The sequence below is a fragment of the Notolepis coatsorum genome, assembly GCF_963971535.1.
Source record: "Notolepis coatsorum genome assembly, chromosome: 4".
Classification (NCBI taxonomy): Eukaryota; Metazoa; Chordata; class Actinopteri; order Aulopiformes; family Paralepididae; genus Notolepis; species Notolepis coatsorum.
Window position 1 is genome coordinate 136,857,256 of NC_140168.1, and position 25,397 is coordinate 136,882,652.

Here is a 25,397-nt window from a genome sequence, read left to right on the forward strand (position 1 = left end):
TGCAAATTGGGGAGGGCGCAACATTGACTATCAGTCTGTTATTTCTTAAAGTTCGCTCTTAAAACTCAGAGCATCATTCTTTTTTACGACTTGGTACAGCAGTTGTCTTTTTATTGCAAAGTGAGGATATGACATCCACTGGATTTCCATCTACGGTTTTGATATTCGCCCGGGCCTGCGTTAGGTTTGGGTTTTCCAGCTGGGCCGTTCCGAACTGACCCGCCGGGTCCCTCCCCACCTCGTCCGCCTGGGGGAACTCTGCAAATGGGTCCTCGTCACTGCTATCCGTCTCGGGGCCCGCTTGGGGCGCCGGCGCGTCATCACCCACACCTGATGCCGTCTCCGTCTCACTCCCCGTTATATTCAGGGGCTCCGGCGCGTCGTCACCCACATTGGATGCCGTCTCAGTCTCACTCCCCGTTACATTCAGAGCACACACCTTTGGCTGACGTAATCCTTTCCTCTTCCTCGGTTTACCCGTGGAGGGTGGGGTGCGCGGGGAGATGATGGCTGAGCAGCTGGCGATACAGGGGGCAGTCTCGACCAATCAGCAGCGCTACCGGCAGGTTGGGTATCACGCCGGCTGTCATCGAGCAGACCCCCTTGGTGGTTGTCAGGGTGATCTGCGCTGTGGGATACAACTTTGTGTCCCCGTGCACACAGGACACTGACACTTGCGGAGCCTCTGCGTCGCAGTGTGCCAAATGGGGCTGAACCAACGTTATGACACTACCCGAGTCCAGGAGCGCTACTGCATCTTCGTTGTTGACGCGCACGGGTAAAAGTGTCGCTGATGTTTCCTTATGGGCCCAACAGGCTGCGCCATAATTGCACGTCTTTCCGCGGGGGTCTGAAGCTGCCGCCGATGGCATGGACACATCCCGGCCTGGGCAGTTCCACGAGAGATGCCCTGGCTCGCCGCAGTCATAGCAGCGTCTTTGGTCCTGGTCGAACAGCGGTCTTCTTCGGGGTAGTTCGGGATCACCTGCGCTCCCTACCCGGCCCATTGGGCTGGGCTCGTCGGGACCCCTCCTCGTTCTTAGCCGCTCTGGCTTTTCCCCTCGCCCCCCTTTGAGTAAGTCCCGCGTTACCTGGTGGGCCTCCACGATATTCACTAGCTGCTCCACGGAGCGGGGGTCCGCCTGACTCGCCTGCTTCTTCGTGTCATAAGGGAGGGCTCTGACAAAGCGGTCCATAACAATCCGTTCCAAGACCGTGGGCCCTCCGGGGTCGGTCATTAGCCAGGCTCGGCTTATGCGGACTAGGTCGTGCATCTGGGAGCGCAGGGAGGCCTGTGCGTCATACACCCAGTCATGGAACCGCTGCGCACGGGACTGCAGACTATGGCCGTAACGGGACAAAATCTCCTGCTTTAGCCGAGTGTAGTTTGCGGCTTGCTCCGGTGGCAGGTCCTGGTAGGCCTTTTGCGCATTACCCGACAGGAAGGGGGCCAGCAGTCCCCCCCCAGTCGTCCTCTGGCCAGCCCTCCCGGCCGGTGGTGCACTCAAACGCTAGGAGATAGGCTTCTACATCCTCCTACTCCGTCAGCTTGGGGATGAAGCGCCCGGGGTTAGGCCGCGTCCCTGCGGGCCCTTCGTCCCGCCGGTGAGAGGCCATCCGCTGGAGCTCCGCGTGGATCATCCCCGTCTGTTTCCTCTGTTCTTGCAGGGCCTCTTCGTACCGGGCCTGTTGTTCCAGGTTCGCCTGTACGAGCTGCTGCACCAGCACGTCCATGCTTCTTTTCGTTATTATATATATATATATATATTTTTTTTTAGTTTTTTTTTCTTTTTCTACTTCGATGAAGTCTATTGTTGTTTATTCTGCACCCCTTATTGCCAGTAGACTATGCCCGCATTCTCCACCACTGTGGCAATTCCAGGTGTAGGGGTGGCAGAATAAACAACACACAGACAGGTTGCAGTTCCCAAAATCATACTCTTTATTTTCTATTTAAATAATGATCGCTTGCTGGCGGTAATCTGTCGGCCGGGCGGCGTCTCCGCTCTGTGGCCTCTCGCCTTGCGCTGCTACGGGGGACTGAGAGGAGGCTCCTCGGCTCCATTAAGTCCCCCCTCCCCAACAGGCGCACCGCGCCGTGATTCGATAATCACATATTCACTCCTGATGGGTCTCTAGTGACAGGTGCGTCCGGAAGCGGACGCCCAAACATGGGCAGCGCCCAGCCATTGGGTCGCCACGTAGCGCCCATCAATCACCAAGCCCAGGGGTGGCTTGGGGTTGCCACACTACCCCTCGGGCCTTGGTGCTAAAAGAAGAAGAACTTATGTTATGATAAAATGTATTTGCCAATTTTGCGTTATTCGCCAATAAAAGATGCGTTTCGCTCAGTAAAGCCAGATCCACTTGCTTCCTTTTTAGCCACGTTAGTACACTTGTGCGTTTATGTGGTATATTGAGACCCCCTGTATTCCAGATCAGGATATTCAAATTAGCCATAGTCTAAAAAGGATGCAGTCTGATTGAATGTAATTCGTTTGGAGTAGAAAACTATAATAGATACATATTCACTTGTTAAGGTTCCATTGAGTACAGAGCGTGAGCGTGAAAACAAAAATAAAACAGAGCGAGTCGACTGAAAAGAAAAACAAAAAACAACACAATCCCCCATTCCCTCCCCCCTCCCCCCACTACTATAACTTCTCCTATCCGGAGATTAAGCTGCATCCCACCTGGTCGTCTGCAAACTAAAACGCAAACAGCCAGGTAAAAAGCAGACTTCCTTCTCAGTGGCTACACGCCACACTCCCACAACAATAACAAAAAATTTATAATTAAATGCCTCTTAAAGGTAGAAAAAAATAATAATAACAATAATAATTATTACTATCATTATTGTTAAACCGTAGTGGTTTAATTAAGTTTAAACAAAGAGTCCTAGAACAGGATCAATAGTAATGTTAATGTTAAGATAGATACATAAACATATATGCACATACACACACACCTACAACTGAATGATAGCAGAATGATAACAAATGGGCAGCACATCCTGCAAATTGGGGAGGGCGCAACATTGACTATCAGTCTGTTATTTCTTAAAGTTCGCTCTTAAAACTCAGAGCATCATTCTTTTTTACGACTTGGTACAGCAGTTGTCTTTTTATTGCAAAGTGAGGATATGACATCCACTGGATTTCCATCTACGGTTTTGATATTCGCCCGGGCCTGCGTTAGGTTTGGGTTTTCCAGCTGGGCCGTTCCGAACTGACCCGCCGGGTCCCTCCCCACCTCGTCCGCCTGGGGGAACTCTGCAAATGGGTCCTCGTCACTGCTATCCGTCTCGGGGCCCGCTTGGGGCGCCGGCGCGTCATCACCCACACCTGATGCCGTCTCCGTCTCACTCCCCGTTATATTCAGGGGCTCCGGCGCGTCGTCACCCACATTGGATGCCGTCTCAGTCTCACTCCCCGTTACATTCAGAGCACACACCTTCGGCTGACGTAATCCTTTCCTCTTCCTCGGTTTACCCGTGGAGGGTGGGGTGCGCGGGGAGATGATGGCTGAGCAGCTGGCGATACAGGGGGCAGTCTCGACCAATCAGCAGCGCTACCGGCAGGTTGGGTATCACGCCGGCTGTCATCGAGCAGACCCCCTTGGTGGTTGTCAGGGTGATCTGCGCTGTGGGATACAACTTTGTGTCCCCGTGCACACAGGACACTGACACTTGCGGAGCCTCTGCGTCGCAGTGTGCCAAATGGGGCTGAACCAACGTTATGACACTACCCGAGTCCAGGAGCGCTACTGCATCTTCGTTGTTGACGCGCACGGGTAAAAGTGTCGCTGATGTTTCCTTATGGGCCCAACAGGCTGCGCCATAATTGCACGTCTTTCCGCGGGGGTCTGAAGCTGCCGCCGATGGCATGGACACATCCCGGCCTGGGCAGTTCCACGAGAGATGCCCTGGCTCGCCGCAGTCATAGCAGCGTCTTTGGTCCTGGTCGAACAGCGGTCTTCTTCGGGGTAGTTCGGGATCACCTGCGCTCCCTACCCGGCCCATTGGGCTGGGCTCGTCGGGACCCCTCCTCGTTCTTAGCCGCTCTGGCTTTTCCCCTCGCCCCCCTTTGAGTAAGTCCCGCGTTACCTGGTGGGCCTCCACGATATTCACTAGCTGCTCCACGGAGCGGGGGTCCGCCTGACTCGCCTGCTTCTTCGTGTCATAAGGGAGGGCTCTGACAAAGCGGTCCATAACAATCCGTTCCAAGACCGTGGGCCCTCCGGGGTCGGTCATTAGCCAGGCTCGGCTTATGCGGACTAGGTCGTGCATCTGGGAGCGCAGGGAGGCCTGTGCGTCATACACCCAGTCATGGAACCGCTGCGCACGGGACTGCAGACTATGGCCGTAACGGGACAAAATCTCCTGCTTTAGCCGAGTGTAGTTTGCGGCTTGCTCCGGTGGCAGGTCCTGGTAGGCCTTTTGCGCATTACCCGACAGGAAGGGGGCCAGCAGTCCCCCCCCAGTCGTCCTCTGGCCAGCCCTCCCGGCCGGTGGTGCACTCAAACGCTAGGAGATAGGCTTCTACATCCTCCTACTCCGTCAGCTTGGGGATGAAGCGCCCGGGGTTAGGCCGCGTCCCTGCGGGCCCTTCGTCCCGCCGGTGAGAGGCCATCCGCTGGAGCTCCGCGTGGATCATCCCCGTCTGTTTCCTCTGTTCTTGCAGGGCCTCTTCGTACCGGGCCTGTTGTTCCAGGTTCGCCTGTACGAGCTGCTGCACCAGCACGTCCATGCTTCTTTTCGTTATTATATATATATATATTTTTTTTTATTTTTTTTTTCTACTTCGATGAAGTCTATTGTTGTTTATTCTGCACCCCTTATTGCCAGTAGACTATGCCCGCATTCTCCACCACTGTGGCAATTCCAGGTGTAGGGGTGGCAGAATAAACAACACACAGACAGGTTGCAGTTCCCAAAATCATACTCTTTATTTTCTATTTAAATAATGATCGCTTGCTGGCGGTAATCTGTCGGCCGGGCGGCGTCTCCGCTCTGTGGCCTCTCGCCTTGCGCTGCTACGGGGGACTGAGAGGAGGCTCCTCGGCTCCATTAAGTCCCCCCTCCCCAACAGGCGCACCGCGCCGTGATTCGATAATCACATAATCACTCCTGATGGGTCTCTAGTGACAGGTGCGTCCGGAAGCGGACGCCCAAACATGGGCAGCACCCAGCCATTGGGTCGCCACGTAGCGCCCATCAATCACCAAGCTCAGGGGTGGCTTGGGGTTGCCACACTACCCCTCGGGCCTTGGTGCTAAAAGAAGAAGAACTTATGTTATGATAAAATGTATTTGCCAATTTTGCGTTATTCGCCAATAAAAGATGCGTTTTGCTCAGTAAAGCCAGATCCACTTGCTTCCTTTTTAGCCACGTTAGTACACTTGTGCGTTTATGTGGTATATTGAGACCCCCTGTATTCCAGATCAGGATATTCAAATTAGCCATAGTCTAAAAAGGATGCAGTCTGATTGAATGTAATTCGTTTGGAGTAGAAAACTATAATAGATACATATTCACTTGTTAAGGTTCCATTGAGTACAGAGCGTGAGCGTGAAAACAAAAATAAAACAGAGCGAGTCGACTGAAAAGAAAAACAAAAAACAACACAATCCCCCATTCCCTCCCCCCTCCCCCCCACTACTATAACTTCTCCTATCCGGAGATTAAGCTGCATCCCACCTGGTCGTCTGCAAACTAAAACGCAAAGAGCCAGGTAAAAAGCAGACTTCCTTCTCAGTGGCTACACGCCACACTCTCACAACAATAACAAAAAATTTATAATTAAATGCCTCTTAAAGGTAGAAAAAAATAATAATAATAACAATAATAATTATTACTATCATTATTGTTAAACCGTAGTGGTTTAATTAAGTTTAAACAAAGAGTCCTAGAACAGAATCAATAGTAATGTTAATGTTAAGATAGATACATAAACATATATGCACATACACACACACCTACAACTGAATGATAGCAGAATGATAACAAATGGGCAGCACATCCTGCAAATTGGGGAGGGCGCAACATTGACTATCAGTCTGTTATTTCTTAAAGTTCGCTCTTAAAACTCAGAGCAGAGGGTACCTGCCAATGTACAGTTTCCTCCCCCTCAAATGTATGTATTCTCCTGTATGTCATAAATGTATGGTTGCCACAGCACTATATATCTGTATGTAACAAATGTTATGAATTAAGATTGAAAATGAAAATGAAGCTAAATAAATTAAATGCAATCTTACATGCTGCACATACATACGCTCTAAATGGGCTTTTGGGTGACATAATAATAAGTGCATGCTTACACCTACAGCCCAAGCATATACGCAAAAAAATATATACAGAAAGAAAAGAGAAAAAGACTTTAGCTGAAAGAATAAATGCTGTATTCGTGTTGCACTTACAAACGCAGTGGGGCTTTAAGCTAAATGAATTAAATGCATTCCTATACATGCTCCACACATACGTTGTAAATGGGCTTATGTGAAATAATAAGTGCATGCTTAAACTGTGCATTCACACACACACACACATACACACACACTGCACGAATGCATGTGCACTCACACACATTCATGCAGCCATGTGCATGCATTTGCAAGCCTAACACCACCCTAATTGTCAAAAAACTCACATACTTGGAGAGCCAATAACATGATGGCCACATGTGATGTAGTCTATAAAGTATATGTCCACAGTATGCTCGAATAGGCTTTAGATTAAATAATAGGAAGTAGATATGCATGTGTGCTCACACACACACACACATAGGCTTTAGGTGAAATAATAAGTATGCATGAATGCACACACACACAAAAGCATGCAAACGCAAGATTCAAGAAAGAGAAAGATGAGTAATGTGTTTTAGTCATATGTTCGGCAGATTGACGTGCAGAATTTAAACCCTACTAGTTAATTTAATGAGTTTTGGTCTGTGAGACAAAGTAAAAAACAACAGTCCTATGCCATATATCTTTGCTAAATTAATATTATGAGTCTGTTAGACAGTGTGCGCGGTCATCGGGCCTCCGATTACAGCGTCAGGCTATGTGCATGAAATGAGCCTTGAAACTAAAAAGATTAGTGTGACAAACTGCAGTTTTTACAATATTCGTTTTGATAGACTATTATTATACTTGAATCACAGAGTTTGCATACTTTATTTAATTGTCACGCGAAAACGCATAATAACAAGCTGCAATAGTAATGCAAATAGTTAAAAAAAAAAGTTAACAAGTGATAATGATCATGATAATAATAATAACAATAATAATAATAAACAAAGCCCGCTAATTAACACTTTGACTGCCTAAAAACGCTTTACAGCGTCATTGCTGGCGATGCTAAAGTTGCCGGGGGACGCTGTACAGCGTCCTTATATCAATATTTCAAAAATCTGCGATCTGATCCATAATGTCCCTCCGCTGGTCTGAGAACCACCAGCAGGACCCACTGAGCTCTCTGGCGGTTCAGGAGCGCCATCTGGTGGCCGATCGCGCAACCGCTTAACAGGAAGCACAGTGGAGGTTGTGCTACATGTCCGTATTGCTTCCGGCCACTCGGGATAGGTTCCGGCATTCTAGCTCGTCACTCTACATAGCGATCGATTGCCAATAACTCGATAAACAACATGATTTGGACGTATATACCATTATACAAGCTGGAGATGGACCGGGTAATAATATATCCCATAATGATAAAATTTCTACTCGACGATGATCGCCCAACGGCGCGCGGAGACTGGGGTGAGTTTCAGCGTGTAACGTTACCATCTTCGATACTAACTGCTTTTATCAACATTTGACCCACATTAGATGATTGGTATAACGCTGCCCACGGAATTATAAACGCCCCCTCGCCCATCCGGTCAACATCAGATGACGTGTAGTAACTTCTAGAAGTACGTCTAGTTGGAATTTTTTATATCGCGCTGATTGCCATCAAACTGTATTTCATCATCAATATAATGCATTTGGGGCTATATATCACGTTCTGGAGAAAGTTGCAGAAAGAGATGAAAACATACTTATACATTAGACCATACTTTACTATGAATATGTGAATGAAAAAGTTTAACGTTGCTACACAATGAACAATACATATAGGACTTTGAATGGGCCCTAATAATGGCAATGTAGCAATAGAATTTAAAAAGTTATAGCCCTGCAAAGAAGGGGACTTTCTCCATAGACAAATAGCGCTGGCAATCTATGGTATATCATTAATTTAACCCATGGCAGCCAAAGTGTTAACCTATAGTAGGACAGTGTTGACAAATGGAACGAAACCATTCAGCTGCACTGCACATATTGATCAAACAGAAAACACAACCAAGTTGACTGCTCTAATTCACGCAGTAGATCATTAATTAAATATATTGGTATAAATATTCAGTAGGCTCCTATGCAGTTATTTAGTGATAGTTTCTCCTCCAATATTAGTAGTAGGCATAGCCTATAGTATAGGTGAAAAAAAATTTAAATAGAGAAGAAACAGTTCAAGTGTTCAGAGAACAGTCACTTAGCTGATCCGTCGGTTGTCCGCTGCAAGACTGGCCTTAGTCTTCAACAGTTGCTGGGACACTTTTATTCGCTTTTGGAAGGAGATTGTTCTCTTTGAGAAATACATCAGCGTCCTCCTTTGAGTGACACATTGTTTGTTTCCCTTTGAAGTCGATCTGTAACGACGAGGGCCAGCGCATTCTGTAGACAATGTCATTGTCTTGTAGGGCGATTTTGGCCTCAAGAAACATCTCTTTCCTCATTTTCTGAATCGCCGGTGGAATGTCTTGGAATATTTGGATTTTCGCGTTTTCAAACGTGAGGGAGCGCTTCTCTCTGGACAGCTGTTGAATCTTGTTCTTTTCCTGGAGACGGAGAAAGCGAACCCAAACATTGCGAGGTGGACGGCCTGCGGCTGGGCGCGTGTTTGGGGCCCGGTGCGCTGCTTGTAATTCAATGCGCCTCGGGAGTGGAGCGTCGGAGCCGAACAGGTTCGAAAAGAAAGTCTCAAAAAAGGCGATTGGATCGGGACCTTCTCTCCCCTCGGGAAGACCGTGGATTTTAAGGTTAAACATTCTACTGCGGTTTTCCAGGTCAGTATTTTTCTCCATCAGATATATGATTTCTTTTTCAAGTTTCTGAAGCCGGCTGTCAGTGTTGGGTGTGGTCCTCGACGTCACTGATCCGCTGTTCCATTGTGTCGACTCTTGTTGTCAAACCTGTCAGCTTACCATCCATGGCTGTCAAGGCAGATTGGATTTGATCCACTTGGTAGGCAATTCTGTTTGAGACATCAGTCCCGTCTTTAATTGCCTTCATTAGGTCTCCTAGATTTAATGCCGCTGAGTCTGTCATGACTGTTGGCGGCGTGTGACGTATCCGTCGTCTTGGCTGTATATCTGCAAGCGTGTCGGGAGGGCCTTGGCTTCCTAGTCCTTTACTCATTTAATAAATGACATTTATATTAAATCCGACAATAAACTAAATGTCCAAGCAGGCAGGGCGGTTTCAGTCTAACAGTGACATTAGTCAATTATTTAGGCAAGCATTTAAGTTAGTATAATAAGATTGGCATCGGGAGCACAGGGAGCGTGCGTCTACCCTCTAACACAGCATTCTGGGTAACATCCTTGTTGCTTCCTTGTTGTTTTCAACACAGATAATCTCCACATGCTTATTGTAGAGAGGTGGAGTCGAGGCGCCGCTTACTTTCGTTTCATTGGAATGGAGGCGGGAAGGCGCCGCTTACTTTCATTTCATTGAAATGGAGGCGCAAGATTTTGGACTTCGATTTTTTTTTTATGTTCGAAGCTCGTGCCATCGAACGAAGCTTCAAAGTATTTAAGACAGCCCTGATCACAGGGCAGCTGCTTAACCATATCTGAACCAGCTATTTTGGTCAAATGTATAATTACTTTAATTACTCAGATATTCAAACACAATTATGCAATTATTGTGAAATGATTGAAAATAATTATTATTTAATGCCTTCTGTGGAATTTGTATTTCTTATTTGTTACACGTCTGTTTTAATGATTAATTATATACATTTGAAAGAATGCAGGTCAACATGCAATATATCCCATTGATTGGTATACAATGGGACAGACCTTTGTTTGATTGATTGAAAACTTTATTAACAGATTGCAGAATGGGTACAGTACAGTACAGCTCAATTACATACAATTGTTAAGGGGATGCAGACCAGAGAAAGACGTTCGTCTTGTTTACATCAGGGTCCCCCACTTTCAATTCATCATAACATGACACACACGACATACAGATAGACAGTACTGCTACATCTATACATTTATGACATACCAGATTTGCAAATACAGTACTGTTTGTGATACAAAAAGAGTCCAGAAAAGAGAGTATATACATTTGACGTAGAAACTGTTGGAGGAGGTTGGGTAGGTGGGGTGGGGTTGGGTGGGTGCGCGGTTGGGGGGGGGGGGGACTGTACATTGGAGGTGGTTGGGTGGGGGGGGGGGGGGGGGGGGGTTGGGTAGGAGGGGTGTGTGGGGCACACTGTACAAGCAAAATTGTACATTGGAATATTGACAACCATACTTGGTCATTTACTGTTCATTGGAGGGGGTTGATATAGCTATAAACCTGCATTCCTTTGAATATATCATTAATCAATTAAACTTATATTGAAATACACTATAGCCTATACACCAACACTGAAATGACAGTGGATAAATAAATAAATAAGAACTAAAGCTAATTCCATGGAAATAGACTGCATTAATATGCCATAACAAGTCTTGTGTGCGCCAGTATGGCCTACGTGTCTAATGAACAGTATAGGCTTAATATATTCTAGTTACTTGTTTCATTAGGATTTAGTAGATACATTATATGCTCTGCCTCTCCCCTACGTACAGTATAAGTACAGACTGTACCTATACTGTACGTAGGGCAGAGCATATAGTGTCTACTAAATCCTAATGCAACAAGTCATTAATGGAATAATAAGCCTATACTGCGTTCATTTCTTTACGGCGTAGGCATTAATGGAATAATAAGCCTATACTGCGTTCATTCATTACGCCGTAGGCTACAGTATACTGCGCGCGCGCGTGTGTGTGTGTGTGTGCGCGCTGCGGCAGGGGTACCACGAGCTGTATATGATGACAATACATTAATCTAATCTCATTTCGATGGGTCGCGCAAGACTCGCAAGGCACTTCCGCATCCATTTCCACACAGCTGCGTCATTACTTTGCCTTATAAGCAGTGTTGGGCAAGTTACTTTTAAAAAGTAACTAGTTACAGTTACTAGTTATTTCTTCCAAAAAGTTACTAAATACTTACTCAGTTACAAATTATAAAAGTAACTAGTTACTTCAGAAAGTAACTATTGCGTTACTTTCAAGTAATTTTTTTACATAAACAACATACACAAATCTAAACTATTTTAATGTTGCTGTGGGACAAAGTGAGACTAGCCTCCAATAAAATGCCATGTATATGTAGATATTGTAATTACTATGTTTATATAGTGGATCATACAAATACAAACAATAGATTAGGGGTGTAACGGTACACAGAGGCCACGGTTCGGTACGTACCTCGGTATTGGGGTCACGGTTCGGTACGCGTTCGGTACAACAGAAAAACAATATTTATAATTATTATTATTAATATAATACATTTTTTTAATTACTTTTTTTTTATATATTATATTTATGATCATTATTATAATAATTATTATTAAATAGAATAATTTTCTATAGGCTTGCCGTGGGATACTGGTGTCATTCTGTGTTCAGGCATCCAGAGTAAATTAATTGCCTACTGCCCCTTTAACAACTTATAGGCTTGGTAAGTTTCACTTTCCCTTCTAGAGAGGATTTAACTGCACGAGACTAAATACTAGAGAACAGATGACATATTACAACAATGGCAGAGGATTATTTGGATTTAACTGGAGAGGAGCTCAGATGATCAGAAAAATGTTTATTTTTTTTATTTGATCAGCGTGAGTCCAGCGGGGAGAATGTTGTTGTTGTTTGTTGGCGACGTGCGTGTGTGTGTGTGTTTCTGCGATGCACGGCGTGTGTGTGTGTGTGTGTCTGTTACATTCCAGCCTAAAATATGGCTCGTGAAGGCCTTGAATGCAACGTGGTGGACACAGGACACTGGACAAGAGTTATCAAAAATAACTATTTATTTACACAGCTAACTAAATGGACAAAAAGAGTGGGAGCTGGGTGTTCCAGACTCCAAAGTTCAATAACAAAACTGGCAAAAAGGAAAAACAAGCCGAATGTACAACAAGCAGTGAGAGCAGGTGAGACGCTGGAGAGCTGAGACATCTCTTGTGAAGTGGGGAGACACTGCAGCCTGCACTCTGCTCTCCTTTGTAGGGCGTGGTGCCTCATCACCACACCTGTGTCAATTAGAAAGCGGCCATTTTAAACACATGGAAAAACAGGAAGAAACGGTGTCAATCAAACCACCAATTAGTGACAACACACTACAACCACAATGTGAATATGCACCACAGACAGTAAGTATCCCTCCACCATGTGAAAGTAATACGTAACACCCCCACACCGAAGATTTATGTTCTTCTCCCAACTATAGCCCAAAGAAACCATCACCAAGAGAACGAACATAAATAAATAAGGGGATACTTACCAACCTTACCAAAAAAAAATGCAACCACACACTCCAACATGTGCAGCGCCTGTACTGTGTTGAGTGTGAGCCCCGGTCAAGAGTCACACTCAACTGTACACCAAAAAACCTGTGACCCACAAAGTGAGCCACTACCACAAAGTGACAATGGGTCGGCCCCTGTCGAACACAACCTTTAACTGCGCCAAATGCTCCCCATTGAGGAACATTTGACACCGTTGTCTAGTACAAAAAACAACATTGCCCTGATACCCGCACAAGCGAGTCCCCTCCAAAACACACACCGCTGGGCCCGGATGGAGTGGAGCTGGTGGAAACACCCAATCTGGCTCCACCACCACCTGTTCTACTGTGGCGCCAGGCCTAAAAGCCAAACCACCCACGAACAGATCACCACAAAACAAAAACTTTACCTCAACAGGCCGCTCCACCGATACCGACCTGTCAAAAAGAGGCATTAAACCGGAATCAATATGAGAGACAGGCTCATTGCACTCAGGATAGCCAAGATAGCCAACAGGAACACAAGACACTCCACACCACACGTCCCTGGCACCACCACAGGGCCCATCTCCCTTCCTCCTGACACCGGCAGTCCAGGAGCAGACATTAAACCATGACCTCCCAGAGCAGGATGTACCGCCACAGGCACGTCACCACCATCTCTGGAACACAGTAACATCTCATCAATCACAAAAACATTTGGATCACCACTCAAAATGGCGCCACAAAAAATAACAAGGTCAGGACCCAAAACGGTGTCACTCAAAATAACATCAACAGGATCCAAAATGGTGTCACCTAAACTAGCACTGTCATGAGCAACAATGGTGCCACACACAGTAACATTGTCAGGATCCAAAATGGTGTCACCTAAACTAGCACTGTCATGAGCAACAATGGGGCCACACACAGTAACATTGTCAGGATCCAAAATGGTGGCACACTCATCAACACTGTGACTCAAAATGGCGCCACAAAAATTAGCACTGCCAAGAGCAACAATGACAGAAGAAACTGCACAGTCATGAGCCAAAACAGTGTCACAAAAAATAGGACTGTCATGAGGCAAAATGGCGGCACACACACCAGCACCATCACGATCAAAATGGTTGCCACTCATTAGACAAGGTTGTGAAGACTGCTCCTGCTGTACAGGACACAGGTAACTAGGTTGACAAGCATACCTAGCATACCCAGTGCCTGGCAGAGAGTCAGTGTGGTCACGTGAAACAATATCAGAACCAATAACTGACATACTGGGATCATCACCGCCGACAAGTGAGACATCATGAACATTAGAGCTATAGGAAGGCTGGCAGCCTAATTCTGGCCTTGTAGCCTCCTTAACCAGAACGGTGCCACATGAAACATCAGAAACACCAACAGAAATGGTGCCACATGAATTAGCAACATCCTCCTCACTCACATCCTCCTCATTCTCCTCCTCCAATTCGGCTGTGGCCTCAGCCACTGTAAAGGCCGGGAAGCCCACGAGACACTGCTCCGCCACTGGAGTATCTGGCACGCATGTCACCTCCGGTTTCACTAGTACTTTACCTCCAGCCAAGTCATTGCCCAAGAGCAACGTTACCCCCTGCATAGGGAGTTTGCCAGCCGCCACTCCGATCACCACTGGTCCTGACACTAGGGCACAATCAAGAAAGACATTATGCAGCGGCACATTCATCGTGTGCATTCCAAAAGCCTCAATAACAACCCCTGCACCCAACTCAGAGTGGTGCGTAAAGGGCAGGACACCACTTTGCACAAAAGATTGGGATGCGCCAGTATCACGGAGAATTGTCACCGGTACTTTAGGACCTCCCTCTGTCAATGAAACAAACCCTTTACTCCTGAAAGGTGTGTAAAGGTCATCCACTCCTTTGCCATCTAGTGGAGACAGAACAACAGGGTTACGTACAGGCGTATTTATCAACATCACTGGTCTGGGTGGGTTAGACGGGCGCTTCTCTGGGTGCAAACGATAACAATTACCCATCACATGTCCTGCACTCCCACAATTCTGGCACTTCCGGGCACCATAGCTTCCCCATGCCCCATTAAACTTACCACTACCCCCAGCACTGGACACAGTAGGCCTATCAGGAGTCCATTTCGGCCTCCCCACATCCTAAAGCCTAAAATATGGCTCGTGAAGGCCTTGAATGCAACGTGGTGGACACAGGACACTGGACAAGAGTTATCAAAAATAACTATTTATTTACACAGCTAACTAAATGGACAAAAAGAGTGGGAGCTGGGTGTTCCAGACTCCAAAGTTCAATAACAAAACGAATAGGCAAAAAGGAAAAACAAGCCGAATGTACAACAAGCAGTGAGAGCAGGTGAGACGCTGGAGAGCTGAGACATCTCTTGTGAAGTGGGGAGACACTGCAGCCTGCACTCTGCTCTCCTTTGTAGGGCGTGGTGCCTCATCACCACACCTGTGTCAATTAGAAAGCGGCCATTTTAAACACATGGAAAAACAGGAAGAAACAGTGTGTCAATCAAACCACCAATTAGTGACAACACACTACAACCACAATGTGAATATGCACCACAGACAGTAAGTATCCTTCCACCATGTGAAAGTAATACGTAACAGTCGGCGATGCGCGGCGTGTGTGTGTGTTGGCGATGCGCGGCGTGTGTGTGTGTTGGCGCAGAGATCTGTCTGATGAAAAAAACTGCTTCAATCATAGTAACGTGCAGCATTTTTTGGCAGTAACGGTAACGGCGTTATTAAGATTGGAACAGTAATCCGTTAGATTACTCGTTACTGAAAAAACTAACGCCGTTAGTAACGCCGTTATTTATAACGCCGTTATTCCCATCACTGCTTATAAGGGGCTCTGGAGGCGTTGTTTTGTATGCAAATGACCTGAACGGGAACACGCTTTCGAGTTTAAGACAGAATGCCATTCTCCAAGCAGATATCAGATCATATCACAGCTGTGACCGTTTCAGCCCCTTAAGACATATTACCAGCACGTTCGGGACTCAGAGTGAACTTGTCATTGATTCTGTCTCAGTCGGTACCAAGATAAGTCTTCCAAGAGAACTCTTTGAAACATTTTGGAGAATGAGACCCAATGTTAGCTTTTTTTTCTTTTTACTGCCGATACGAAATGTAAATGTGTTATTTCTGACGTCCTTCCAGAGGCCGGAGGGTCCGGCGAGGAGAGTGATGTCCTGAGCATCAACGCCGACACCTACGACAGCGACATGGAGGAGCACAAGGAGAAGCCGGCAGCCAAAACCCCGGGAGGCGCGACGGCAACGCCAGTGGCCGCGGTTGTCACCCCGGTAACCGCCAAGCCCGCCGCGGTCATCAACCCCCCCGCCGACCCGGTCAAGGAAGTCCCACCGGCTGCCACCGTCGTTGTCCCGCCCCCGCCGCCGGAGACGAAGAAGGACCTGGAGACGGACATCGACCGGAGCGTCAGCGAGATCTTGGCGGCGTCGTCCGGCGCGGGCAAGGAGGCCAAGGAAGAGGCGGAGGCCGCGGTGCCCGAGGCCCCGGCTGCAGAGCCACCAGCTCAGGGCTCCGGCGGCGGTGGTGGCGGTGGCACGGTGCCCGCCTCCTCCTCATCGTGCCCGCCCTCAGTTCAGCAGCTGGAGCTTCTGGAGCTGGAGATGAGGGCAAGGGCCATCAAGGCTCTGATGAAGGCCAGCGACGCCAAGAAGGACAAGTGACTCCTCCTCCTGACCTTTTCTAACCACCGTAACTGATTCTCCTGTCTAAATGTGTGACGTTGTTTTTATTAACCCTTTCACTGCCACACCACAGAAGGTTAACCCTTTTTCTATCACACTACAGATAACCGTCTGTAGTGTGGTAGTGAACGGGTTATCCTTCTGTAGTTTGGTAGTGAAAGGGTTAACCGTCTGTAGTGTGGTAGTGAAAGGGTTATACTTCTGTAGTGTGGTAGTGAAAGGGTTAACCTTCTGTAGTGTGGTAGTGAAAGGGTTATCCTTCTGTAGTGTGATAGTGAAAGGGTTAACCTTCTGTATTGTCGCAGTGAACGGGTTAACCATTTGGTAAGTCAAGTGCGGCAGTGAAAGGGTTGAGTCCATATTGGATGGATGTAGACAGTGATTTGTTTTTGGCAAATCACTACCTTTTGTATAAATGTTTGAAATAAGATTAAAGACTACATTTTCTTTGTATGATGTCTTTGGTGAACATTTCATTACATTTTTATCAGAATAATAATAAACTTTATTTGTATTGCACCTTTGATACAGGAATTGCAGCTCAAAGTGCTTCACATTAGTAAAAAAAAAAAAAAAAAAAGACAGGCATAAAATTTGCACAAAATTGGCAAATCAAAAGCAATGCATATAAAGTGCAGACATAAAATAAGCATAAAATAGACGGCAGCCAAATATAATCTTTGTAGGTTTTGTTCCCTTGGAATGGGAGATGAGGATTTTATGATGTGTTTCCTCATCCTGCCCACCAGATGGCAGTGTTGCTCCACCTCCACGAGTGTTATGTTCTGTAGAATCCCAGCGTTCACTAATGCAATTTCATGATGGATTTTTAGAGTTTATAAGACGAGATCAAGATAAATGTTCGCTACATCACAGGTTTAACTGTTTTAATGATCATATTTTGTGGTATTGGTTGTTTCTGGGTGTTCCCTGCAGCAGGAGATAAGAATTATAGTCATACATACACTTTAAAACATGATTAAATGGCTTTCTTTGAGCATTAAGCATTTCTGTTGGTCCACCTTAATGTACTTGGGTCGGGTCAACTTCATTTATTAGGGGTGATTCATCTTATTTAATAGGCTTGGTCCGACTAATTTCACAGTAGTAAAAGCACACTAATAAATGAAGTTGGCCCAACAGAATTGCTTAATTTTTTCCTAAATGCACTTTTTAGGCACTAATTATTATTCACACCATTGGTAACCTGCCAGATGCTGTGACGTTTCAATAATAAATTACAATAGAAAGATTAAGGAAAAATCTATTCAGAAGGGAAAATTTAATAATATTTCTCCCAATATAATCAAACGTCCCTGAAGAAAACAAGAGCAACACATCAGAATGAAAAAGAGAATAAATTCACAAACTTTAACCGGAGCAATAATTTGCCCACAAGGCGATTGCCTTCACGTGTGCATTTGACATAAATGTAAAGATAAAGTTGACATGTCTAATGATACGTCTTCGTTTTATGTTCTTGAGCTCTCTGTCCAGAGATCTTGGAACGCGTCAAACGTGTTTTGTAGATCAGTTGAGTAGCTTAACACTATGACGACCGGCGCGGCCCGGCGATTTAGGCCTCAGAGGACAGCAGAAAGTAAACAAACCGATGTACTTTCTAAGAGCTTTATATATCATTTATATTATTGCTATCTGTCCATTCTCATTGTCACTTGAGTGCATAAACCGTGCCTTCATAATGGCTTAAAGAAAATAAAAATCCATCGGTTGGTTGTCATTTTATAGCGTCGTGAATATAAGGTATAACGCACTTTTTGTCTAGGCTTTTCTGCAGGAAGCTAGATAATAGGCTAAACGTTGGCGCCGTTATATCAAACGCCATTTATGCTGTATATATACGAATGAAATAAAACAAACTGTGTAGCATCCGGACTATTACAGAGCATCTATGGATGAAATGGGGGTGGCGGGGAACGCCGATTACTATTATTGATCCGCAATACAGTGTGTGTTTAATATAGCATTTTCATTGACGTTACGTTATAAAACAATGTCCAATCCAGCTGTAATTTGGGGTAATATTATCCTACCGTCAGGCCATGTGATCGCCGGCAGCATTTCCTCACCAGTCATCGGATTCTGGTAGATCGATATGCACATTGGCTAATCATAAATCCCATTATTCCACGCTGAAAAAACCGCTCGCCAAGCTGATCCAAGATGGAGGATGTTCGGCTGAGATCAAGGAACTATGATCCGCCCACAGAACTGTACTTTCTTTTATTTTTTTTATTCACAATGATACTGCAGTGGAGCGATGGCGCTCCTAAGCAGGTTTGGCCGGTACTGCATGTTTCGAAAATCAAATATCTGAAAAGATGCTGGTAGTGGATCGGGTACCTAAGAAGCGCTATAAATATGGAATAAAACAATAACAACTTGTCACGTATATACTCGTGGCTCTGGTCCACAGCGCTCTTTTTCGAAACACGTATTTACTCGTTCTCGGACGGCATAGTGTTAAAGGTCCTATAGAGAACATTCAGCCACTAGATGGCGCACTAGAGCACCAGTGTGTCATTTATCCTATTCTCCACTTGACAACCTGAAAGTCGGCACTTCCGGCTGACTTCCGGTTGCCAATGGTACTTCCTGTCCCATCCAAATACATTGGTTTTAGCTACTTTTCTCCCCTTATTTAAACAACTTTGTCGTCACAGAGAGGCAATGAAACGTTTGTATTATTATAGTATAGAATGTATTTAATAAGCAAACGTTTGTCAGCAGGGTTTTTGGGCTGTATTTCATGTAAAAACGTTTACTGTTAGTTTCCTTGCTCAGCCAGCATTAGCCTTCATTAGCTAACAGAAGCTAGTGGTTAAACAGGCCGGATTAGCTTTGAGCTAACTATCTTTCCCGACCCATGTATTCATTCCATTCTAAACATAACGTTAGTTTACAAAACATGACCTGTCTATATAACGTTGAGGAACAAATTATAAGTGTGTGGGTGTGTGTTTTGGTGAACATTGGACTGCAAACAGAAAATGCATCACAGTTAGACAGTAGCTACTGTTAGCTGCCCTTCCGGATTAGCTTTGAGCTAACTATCTTTCCCGACCCATGTATTCATTCCATTCTAAACATAACATTAGTTTACAAAACATGACCCGTCTATATAACGTTGAGGAACAAATTATATAGACGGGTAATGTTTTGAACAACTAACGTTACGCTTAGAATGGAATGCATCGGCAAAGATCGTTAGCTCAAAGCTATTCCGGCCAGTTTATCAACTTCCTGTCATTTAGAAATATGATTTTATAGTGAAAATCATTACCAAAACGTCCGGAAAAACATCACGGGAGCATTATAGACTGTCATACAAATGTACAAATGCTATAAGGTGGCAAGAAATGCACTATAAACAATACTTTGGGTCGGGAAAGATAGTTAGCTCAAAGCTAATCCGGAAGGGCAGCTAACAGTAGCTACTGTCTAACTGTGATGCATTCGACAGACAGACCGGCCCAGGCAGTTCAGCGTCGCAGAGCATTTAGCCTGCTGGCTACCTAGCTCCACTTCAACCAGCATCGGGAGCTCCAGCAGCTTGTCGATGTGCTAATAGCCTCAGCAAGCTAACGTTAGCTGGCTCCAGCAGCTTGTCGATCTGCTGGAGCCAGCTAACGTTAGGTTGGCTCCAGCAGCTTGTCGATCTGCTGGAGCCAGCTAACGTTAGGTTGCTGAGGCTATTAGCACATCGACAAGCTGCTGGAGCTCCCGATGCTGGTTGAAGTGGAGCTAGGTAGCCAGCAGGCTAAATGCTCCGCGACGCTGAACTGCCTGGGCCGTTCTGTCTGTCGAATGCATCACAGTTAGACAGTAGCTACTGTTAGCTGCCCTTCCGGATTAGCTTTGAGCTAACTATCTTTCCCGACCCAAAGTATTGTTTATAGTGCATTTCTTGCCACCTTATAGCATCTGTACATTTGTATGACAGTCTATAATGCTCCCGTGAGGTTTTTCCTGACGTTTTGGTAATGATTTTCACTATAAAATCATATTTCTAAATGACAGGAAGTTGATAAACTGGCCGGAATAGCTTTGAGCTAACGATCTTTGCCGATGCATTCCATTCTAAACGTAACGTTAGTTGTTCAAAACATTACCCGTCTATATAATTTGTTCCTCAACGTTATATAGACGGGTCATGTTTTGTAAATTAACGTTATGTTTAGAATGGAATGAATACATGGGTCGGGAAAGATAGTTAGCTCAAAGCTAATCCGGAAGGGCTAACAGTAGCTACTGTCTAACTGTGATGCATTTTCTGTTTGCAGTCCAATGTTCACCAAAACACACACCCACACACTTATAATTTGTTCCTCAACGTTATATAGACAGGTCATGTTTTGTAAACTAACGTTATGTTTAGAATGGAATGAATACATGGGTCGGGAAAGATAGTTAGCTCAAAGCTAATCCGGCCTGTTTAACCACTAGCTTCTGTTAGCTAATGAAGGCTAATGCTGGCTGAGCAAGGAAACTAACAGTAAACGTTTTTACATGAAATACAGCCCAAAAACCCTGCTGACAAACGTTTGCTTATTAAATACATTCTATACTATAATAATACAAACGTTTCATTGCCTCTCTGTGACGACAAAGTTGTTTAAATAAGGAGAGAAAAGTAGCTAAAACCAATGTATTTGGATGGGACAGGAAGTACCATTGGCAACCGGAAGTCAGCCGGAAGTGCCGACTTTCAGGTTGTGCAAGTGGAGAATTAGGTTCATTCCACATGGGAAGTAAGGAGGACATAATATTATTATATACATTATATGCACGCAACATGTAAACAACAACATTCATTTTGGACCCACAAACACTTTTAAAATGATCAATTAATTAATGATTTGTTTGTTTTGGGGGGGTGAAGCAATTATTTTATTTAACCTCTTAACACATTGGCCGCCATGCATTGTACCCATCTTTGGGCCCAGTCTGCCAGCGCTGTAAGCCTATGGAGATGTTTACCTTCTTTGCAGGGCTATAACTTTTTAAATATTATAGCTATATCGACATTACTATGGCCCATTCAACATCGGGTATCTATCGTATAACAGCTTTATTTAGTATGGGTTGATACGTTGATCAGACTGATTGCAAAAAAAGAAATGGGCAATCAAGCTGAAAATAACGTTAGATTCCTCTTCGCCGTTCGCCGATGAGACTGGAGGAAATATTCCAATTATTTGACGTCGATCTCCTAGATCCATTTCCCGTTTGTATGACGCAATAAACGCCGAAAACATATTGATTGAAAGCGATCCCAATGCACTCGATTGTGTATCTAGACCCACGTTACAATATATCTCTGGCGGAGGAATTTCCCTGATGCACCGAGCGCCACTTCCGGTTTGGCGTGGAGTGTAACTCGCCCGAAATCCACCAGGGGGCGGTATTGAGGCATTTCAATATCAGACCAGGGTCCAGCTGTGTCCCAGAGGGAGGCTGAATGAATTATGAATGCCATGGCGAAAAAAATTAAATATTGATCCCAAAAACGAGTTCCCTCGTTGGCACACAACGATTGGCGGGCAATAGCGAGTATACTCGTTGTTGGCGCACAAAGTGTTAACTGGCACCGACCTGGCCCTGGGATGCTTTGAGGACGCTTTGCCCACTGGCGCGCCGCACCACTTTGCCGACCTCTAGCAGAGGAGGTTTGTGATCATGTTTTAAATTAAAGACAGTTACATACTGAGGTAGGTTTGATTGATTGATTGAAAAGTTTATTAACAGATTGCAGAATGGGTACAGTACAGCTCAATACATACAATTGTTAAGGGGATGCAGACCAGAGAAAGACTTTCGTCTTGTTTACATCAGGGTCCCCCATTTTCAATTAATCATATGACACACACGACATACAGATAGACAGTACTGCTACATCTATACATTTATGACATACCAGATTTGCAAATACAGTACTGTTTGTGATACAAAAAGTGTCCAGAAAAAGAGTGTATATATATTTGACATAGAAACTACATTGGAGGAGGTTGGGTAGGTGGGGTGGGGTTGGGTGGGTGGGTGGGGCTGTACATTGGAGGTGGGGGGGACACACTGTACATTGGAATACTGACAAAGCCATACTTGGTCTTTACTGTACAACTGGGTTAGGACATTTGTAGGGGCCAGTTTCTAATTGCAGTTTCCCGTAGGTGTTCTTTGAGAGTGTTTTTGAAAGTGGGTAGTGATTCACATTCCTTTACAGCTTTGGGTAGGGCGTTCCACATTGATATGGCATAATTGCGAAACGTGTTTAGTCCCTTTTTTGTGCCGAATCTGGGTTTAACATGATTTGTGGAGCTCCCTCTGGTGTTGTGATCGTGGTATTCACTGACCTTTGGGAAGTATTTTGACATGTACATGTACATGGGTACCTTGGGAGGTTTGTGATCATAGTTTAAATTAGAAACATTTACATACTGAGGTAGGGAGGTTTGTGATCATGTTTTAAATAAAAAAAAACAGTTACATACTGAGGTAGGGAGGTTTGTGATCATGTTTTAAATTAAAAACAGTTACATACTGAGGTTAGTGATCATGTATTAAATAAAAAAACGGTTACATACTGAGGTAGGGAGGTTTGCGGTCATGTTCATAAATTGTCTATAGGATAGTGGGGTATTCATTTTCCGTGTGAGTTGAAGAGGATTTCATTTTCAACAGAAGGCTGACTTAACAGAAGTTCAGTCTAGTCGTGGAACCTTAAGCATCAGCCAGTCATTTGAAAGGGTTAACCCTTTGTCGCATGACAGTGAAAGGGTTAACCATCTGTAGTGTTGTAATGGAAGGGTTAACCCTTTGTCGTGTGGTAGTGAAAGGGTTATCCTTCTGTAGTGTGGTAGTGAAAGGGTTAACCGTCTGTTGTTGGTAGTGAAAGGGTTAACCGTATGTATTGTGGTAGTGAAAGGGTTAACTGTCTGTAGTTGGTAGTGAAAGGGTTAACCGTATGTATTGTGGTAGTGAAAGGGTTAACCGTCTGCAGTGTGGTAGTGAAAGGGTTAACCTTCTGTAGTGGTAGTGAAAAGTTAACCTTCTGTAGTGTGGTAGTGAAAGGTTAGCCGTCTGTAGTGTGGTAGTGAAAGGGTTAACTGTCTAGTGTGGTAGTGAAAGAGTTAACCTTCTGTAGTGTGGTAGTGAAAAGGTTAACCTGTTGTCGTGGACAGTGAAAGGGTTAACATTCTGTAGTGTGGTAGTGAAAAGGTTAACCTTCTGTATTGTGGTAGTGAAAGGGTTAACTGTCTAGTGTGGTAGTGAAAGGGTTAGCCTTCTGTAGTGTGGGAGTGAAAGGGTTAACCTGTAGTGGTAGTGAAAGGGTTAACCTGATGTAGTGTGGTAGTGAAATGGTTAACCATTTGTAGTGTGGTAGTGAAAGGGTTAACCTTATGTAGTGTGGTAGTGAAAGTGTTAACATTATGTATTGTGGTAGTGAAAGGGTTAACCGTCTGTAGTGTGGTAGTGAAAGGGTTAACCTTCTGCAGTGTGGTAGTGAAAGGGTTAACCTTACTGTATGTAGTGTGGTAGTGAAAGGGTTAACCGTCTGTAGTTGTAGTGAAAGGGTTAACCATCTGTAGTTGGTAGTGAAAGGGTTAACCTGATGTAGTGTGGTAGTGAAAGGGTTAACCCTTTGTCGTGTGACAGTGAAAGGGTTAACATTCTGTAATGTGGTAGTGAAAGCGTTAACCTTCTGTAGTGTGGTAGTGAAAGGTTAACCTTCTGTAGTGAAAGGTTAACCTTCTGTAGTGTGGTAGTGAAAGCGTTAACCTTCTGTAGTGTGGTAGTGAAAGCGTTAACCTTCTGTAGTGTGGTAGTGAAAGGTTAACCTTCTGTAGTGTGGTAGTGAAAGGTTAACCTTCTGTAGTGTGGTAGTGAAAGCGTTAACCTTCTGTAGTGTGGTAGTGAAAGGTTAACCTTCTGTAGTGTGGTAGTGAAAGGTTAACCTTCTGTAGTGTGGTAGTGAAAGCGTTAACCTTCTGTAGTGTGGTAGTGAAAGCGTTAACCTTCTGTAGTGTGGTAGTGAAAGTGTTAACCTTCTGTAGTGTGGTAGTGAAAGGGTTAACCCTTTGTCGTGTGGCAGTGAAACCTTCGGTATTGTCGCAGTGAAAGGGTTAACCATTTGTTAGTGTGGTAGTGAAAGGGTTAAAGATAAACAGATACCAGTGTTTGCTTCTCCTCTCTGCCAGAGAAGACCAACCCACTTCATCATACAGTAGCATCATATCTATCATCAGTAATAATAGATCTGAGAGCAGAATGATGGACTGTGTCTCGAGGTTTCAGAGTGGAAGGAGCCAATGACATCTCCACAGGGTTCGTACAAGGTCCTTGAAGTGCTTAACTCATTCACTGCCACACGACAGAAGGTTAACCCTTTCACTGTGACAATACAGAAGGTTAGCCCTTTACTATCACACAACCGACGGCGATGCTCCATCATTAGCATCATTAGCTCCGCTGATGCAGAGCTAATGATGCTAATGATGGAGCATCGCCGTCGGTTGTGTGATAGTAAAGGGTTAACCTTCTGTCGTGTGGTGTGGCAGTGAAAGGGTTAAAGTGCTTGATTTTTTACCAAAAATTTACCGGCAAGATTGTCTATGGTATTTAAATGTAAATTCCCCATCAAGCCAGATGCCGAGGTGTTTGTATTCTGTAACTTTCAATGTCAGCCCCGTTCACAGTCAATATATGCAAATCATTGTAAGCAATATCTCTAGCCCTAGAGAATATCATGGATTTAGTTCTGTTTGCATTAAGTACAGTACAAGCTCAAGGCTAATAAACACATATCTGCAGAGCATAACTGAGAGAAAGGCTTTCAGAAAAAGAATCCAGTGGCATTTCAACAGGGATTTCACAAGTATTGTAAATATCACAGTGGAAAAGGTCAATTAAATAATCGATTTCTCTCAGTTCCTTTCACAATAGTGAGGGATTGTGTTTTCTTTAATTAGATTAGATTCAAATGTATG

The 25,397-nt window shown here is 44.8% G+C and overlaps 1 protein-coding gene across 1 annotated transcript in view; it reads left to right on the forward strand.

The window, feature by feature from the left end:
* Nucleotides 1–16,840, forward strand: part of LOC311227867 (caspase activity and apoptosis inhibitor 1-like) — a 111,252-nt gene extending 94,412 nt beyond the window's left edge. The window contains exon 6 of the mRNA XM_084313712.1: nucleotides 15,833–16,840. Within this exon, the coding sequence (XP_084169838.1) occupies nucleotides 15,833–16,368 (536 nt within the window). The 3' untranslated portion in view covers nucleotides 16,369–16,840. The remainder of the gene's footprint in view (nucleotides 1–15,832) is intronic.
* The last annotated feature ends 8,557 nt before the right edge of the window (nucleotides 16,841–25,397 follow it).